Consider the following 5,534-nt stretch of genomic DNA (forward strand, 5'->3'; position numbering starts at 1 on the left):
TAGTGACTTCTTCGTTGTATCTTATTGTAGGAGAACCTTAGTTTTAGTATTGTACAGAGCATTTCAATTGTAGTGCGGAATTTGTTCGAAGAATCCTGCAATTATGTGGTTTTTTTCATGGTTAACACTTATGTTAAACAGGCGATTTGTAGATCGGATTTTTTCCCACGATAGTAACTTTCGAATAATCATTCCATTTATATATATAAATTGGATACATTCTTTTATTTTGGGTTATATTTATTATCATAATGATAAAAATGAAGTCCATGTGTGTTCGTACCTGTTAATATAGTTTGTCTGTAATCCAGACTATTCCTAAATTATAATCGTCACTGCAAATGCCTGAACCAAGTCAGGAATTGTTTTTCACTCGTTCCTTTGGTTGATAAAGTTTGATTTTGTCAGTTTTTATAGACTTCCCCTTTTTTTAATTTACCTCGGAGTTGTGTGTTTTTGTTTATCTTTTTTTTATGTATGTTTGCTGCATATGTGTTTGTGTACAGTTTGTACAGCTTTTTTAATTGTTACTCTTTTTTTCACTGGAAGTTTGATTTGTTGAAATAACTAAGAAAACAGTAACATTTTTTATAAATTTATTATTTAACAAACTTAACAGCTTGCTGTTTATAAAGCACCAATGTAGACAATATACATTATACTTACACTCCGTCTAAAAAATACCGTTGAGAGTTCGTTATCACATTACAGATCATCGATTGTATTGAACTTTTGGAAAATTGTAAGAATGCACGAATTTTGTTGTCCGTATCTAATTGACAAATGTTTTAACGACGTCGGTCGTTAAAAAATCTGCCCTTCATTTATGGACGATTAAGAGCCGTTCAGTCTTACATATGAGAAGAGTATACATTGATCTATAATCAGACCTCGATCTTTCATTGACATTTTTAAACGAAGTATATTTTGGACGTAATAAATTAACAACCTCAAATCTGCAGTTTTAAATGTCTGTTTGTTTCATTCGTTCACCTCAGTATTATCTTAAAATACAAATTTATTATGCATCATAGTATAAAAAATCTGAAGAAAAAAAAAAGAAATCGTCTGAATCGAAACAAACAAACAAACAAACAAACGGGTATAAATAAATAATCATTTCCGCAGATTCGAACCGAGTTGTTTTCAAATAAATAATATGAGTTTTTACAAATGCATGAATGATATAAAATTGAATGAAATAAATTATGAAATTAGCACTTTCTTATAAAAACAATAAATGGAATTGTTCATGTTATAAAATAAATTAGGTGTGGAATGTTTCTTGCGACTTGCTTTCATTTAAACAAATGGCAGTGGTGTATTCTAAATGCAGTTTGTTTTACCAGTAACAAAGTAATAAATAAATAAATGATATGATTGATAATGAAAACATGATATTAATCAATTATAAATAATCAATCACAGCCAAACTAGCACTTTCAACTTTTAACTCACTAACATACTTAACAAATACACACACTCACTATGTATATTCATTCTTATTTTTAAAGACACATTTGACCATTTACCCGTATGGCGTACCAGGAAAGACTTCACGTTTATCACAACAAGTAACACAGCCATACAATGATTAATGAGTTACGGGACTTGTTTCTGTATAAAAATAAAATCTGCACATGTTAAAACATATTTAACAAGTATACATCTCTTTGACTCACAACAGACATAAATCACATACACACAGTAATAAATTAAAGTTTTTGAGACATGTTTTCAAATGCAAAAGATGTTGTATTGTGTTATAAAAACGATAATTTCTCAATGTTTTGTCTCAATCGGTATCGGATCTGCACTTCTTTTGTTGGCGGAAGGATTTCATGTCCATAATAATTAATATCAGGTTGAGTTGATTCACCCTCACACAGCTCCATGTCAAAAGAATACATGCTGGTTAACAAAAACCACTTTGACTGTACAATTGCGTATTTTTTCCCTGGACACAATGCACCAAATGCCATAACTGGATTTTTTATTTCTTTACCATATTTGTAAAACTTAGCATCAACGAATCTGTCGTATTTGTATTCCTGAAATATAATAAAGAACCCATTAGCAATTAATCATGCAAAAGTTATAATTGATATACATGTATTTCAACTTCCTAATATGATAATCAGCATGTGATAAATTGGAAAATAAAAACTTTCATCGGAAATGCGGGCGGTGAAGAATAAGTAATGAAATGTTTCAATCAATTTAAAGTTCAAGTGCTCCTCAATCTTTTTTTCTCTAATTGTAGATTTTAGAAAAACTTTTCAAAAACCGGAAGAGTTGGTTAACATAAGTTACAATAATATATCAAACAGAATAAACATGTGGATATACTTACATCGGGGTTTTCGAAAATTTCTGGATCTTTGTGGATTGCTGGTGGATACATTGCTACTTTATCTCCTTTTCTGACTGTAAAGGTCTGACCATTCTCCATTTCAAATTCTGTGTCGTCTAATACAGATCGTACCACAAACACACCACTAGCCACCCTAAGAGTTTCGTTAACGACGCTATCTGTAAAATTAAAACAGAATTTTATGATTTGTTATACATATGTAATTGACTATTTATTATTCACATATGAAATACTTTATATTAAGTAAAAGAAAAGTTTCGAGGTACAAATAAGCTAAACCGCAACTACATCAAATATTATAAATCCAAATAAACAAAAATGTTCTCATGTGGTTTTTATACGAGTTGCGTGTTATATTTGAATACTGAATGGGGCTTTAAAATAGTTTAATTTGCGTCATACTAAAGTATCGCACAATTTTATTCAAGTTTGAAGTGCTAGTCGTGAGCGCATTTTTAAATTCTAACAAATTTCAGATGAATTAGTAATATAATTAACTTACCTAAAACTTTTAACGATTCAATTTCTTCCATGCTGAAAACTATTTCTTCTTCGTCGTCGTCCATCTCTGCTCGTTTACATCGGACCACCTCGTCAACTTCCTTTCGTAATCCTTCTAGTGCTTCTCTGTTTTCCAAAAGTTTGTAAAGGATCCAGAAGGCGAGTCTAAATGTATTGTAGTTTACGTGTAAATAAACCAAGTTGTGTCCGATAATGTCTTGTTCTGTTTGGTTATGCTCTATCATGAAATTTGTAGAAAATCGGAGGTATTCGGACAGATCGTCTCTTTGTAACAACTCTGCTGATGTTGGTTGTTGACACAGCCCTTCTAATGCCTTCACAGCCTTTGGAAAAAATTTAACGGGCATGCCTAACCACAAAAAGTTGAAATACTTGTGGAAAGTATCGAAATTTTTGTAAACGCTCAATGGTTTGAATCTTGGATCACTTGCATCGCCTTTTCCGAAAATGGTGTAGAACAGTGAGGCGAATAATGTTTGAGAGTTGAAAGAGCGAAGTCCTGCTGTTTTCCATTCATCTGTGTGTTCACCTGTCGAAGACTGAGTAACTTCCACGAATGTTTCGTTGAGATAATTCGAAAACTGAGCCATTCCTTTGTTAAGATATGGTCCTCTCACAGTTTTTCCGGCTTCCTTCAACATTTTACGCGCATTCACCAACTCGAAACTGAATACATTGTGGTTAACTTGCTTTTGAATCTTATCAAAGTCAAAATTTCTCTCCTTGACAAATTTTTCATACGAATGAGGATCCAATATAACTGTCATGTGTTGATTGAAAAGTCGAATAGTAAATATATCTCCGAGCTTTTTCTGCGTAGAATGTAGAAATTTAACTGCGTTCTTTGAAAATTCTTCACCATTGCCCCAAAACCAATGTCCTGTTGGAATCGGAGGTTCATTTTCCCTTCTGAAATAAAAAAAAGTATAAACTGTATAAACTTATATTTTCTTTATATCATGTTTGCTTACTAGTAATCCTATTCATAAAGTACTTGAAGGTTTTAAATAACTGTTGTGTTGTTCTATCTGTTTTGTGCTAGAAATAATACGAGATTATCGCCATAGTTTTAAGTGATTACTGATGACTAACTTAAAAGTCATAAACCACACCATATAAAAACTTAAAAACAATTAAAATTAGTCTTACCTTTTTCTAAATAAGAATTTAAAGTAAGCGGCTACACACACTGCCACTGCTATTGCCAAGTAAACTGTTAACGCCACCATCGTGATTCTATAAATTTATTCTATTGCTGTTTTGCTCTTCTTGTTTTTCTAGTTTGATCAGTTTCCTGAGATTCTTTAAGATTGTAGTCTGAAAAAAAACCAAATGTTATTAATGATACAGTATTATTAAAAGCCGTTCTCTTATCTACAATTAGATACAACAATCTTCGTTGATTAAAGAGTTGTAAGTAACATATAAAATTGATATTGAAAAAATCGTACGTTTGTTAATCGACAAGTATCCATACTATATATTATCAATGAAAACAAAAAACTTCTTAACCAATAGAAAATAGTTGTTTGTAAAAAAAAACTAAGCGACAGGGGATTTCCTCAACTTTCTATTTATAAAATATAGTTGTTGCTTTGTTTAGTGTAATTTAAACAGGACGCGTTTCGTCATTAATTAAAAATAGCAACTTTCCCATTCATAAAATAAGAATGAACTTAATCATACGGATTAAAATAAACCAAACCATGTGCATTGACGGTGATTTCCCTGTCTATTGTACTGATCAATGTTTTTTTATGAATGACATATCTTATCTAAATAATTTCCTTAAGGTTAGCAAAGATTTATTGAATCATATAATCGATTGTCTATAACTGAAGTAATTGATGGCCTTCTAACATCCCACCTACTATCGGTAAAACACAACTTTAACTAGCATTATGCAATAGTTATACAAGGCTTCAATTTAAAACAAACAATCCCACCTGATAATGCAACTTTATAATTCGAAAACTTTGCTGAATAGTGATATTTTATCGAACTTCAATTTTGAAACCAAAAAAAATATACTTAAAATCAAGTTTAACTTACCTTATAATGTTGGCTGCTGAAACAATCTTTATAAATATTCCTTTTACAATTAAAATAATCACTTATAACTAAAGTCACTTGTTAGTTATTCCAAACAAAGTGTTTCTGTTACTTTTATCGTAGTTCTGGTTTTCAAATTCACCGTTATCCTTATTTATACACGTGCAGTTACCGTAGTACAACCTTGCTAGCTATGATTGGTTGTCGTAAACCGGAAAAGATCTACTTAACTCCGCCTGTCATTACTAATCGATAGCAGATGATTTTTCATGAATGAAATATAATTTAGTAACTCCGCCCAGTTTTCTCACGCGATCTACTATTCACACAACGTCGAGTTGTCATATCTCTATCATACCACTTACATTTAACTGGAATTAAGGATTTAATAAACACATCATGTACGTACAATCAAATTACTGCTCCAATTTTGATTTGATATTTTATGTGCGATTTTACTTTTTCGCAATATCGAACATGATATAATTTCTGTTTTACTAACAATAACAGATTCGGCTCCTTTGTACGGTTGGTTATAGTCAGATTGATTGTATTTACGTGTCAGTAATTATAACATATATATTTC

At 31.1% G+C, this 5,534-nt stretch overlaps 1 protein-coding gene across 1 annotated transcript; it reads right to left on the reverse strand.

Moving 5' to 3' along the window:
- Positions 1-582: 582 nt before the first annotated feature.
- Positions 583-5,086, reverse strand: LOC127710505 (cytochrome P450 7A1-like). The gene is made up of 5 exons (XM_052216416.1): positions 4,949-5,086; positions 4,046-4,213; positions 2,877-3,805; positions 2,354-2,532; positions 583-2,051 (listed from the first exon to the last, which is right to left on the reverse strand). The coding sequence occupies exons 2-5, from the start codon at positions 4,123-4,125 to the stop codon at positions 1,764-1,766; spliced, it is 1,476 nt and encodes a 491-aa protein (XP_052072376.1). The 5' UTR covers positions 4,126-4,213; positions 4,949-5,086; the 3' UTR covers positions 583-1,763.
- Between the last annotated feature and the right edge of the window lie 448 nt (positions 5,087-5,534).

The sequence above is a fragment of the Mytilus californianus genome, unplaced genomic scaffold (assembly GCF_021869535.1).
Source record: "Mytilus californianus isolate M0D057914Y unplaced genomic scaffold, xbMytCali1.0.p SCAF_1, whole genome shotgun sequence".
In the NCBI taxonomy this organism is placed as follows: Eukaryota; Metazoa; Mollusca; class Bivalvia; order Mytilida; family Mytilidae; genus Mytilus; species Mytilus californianus.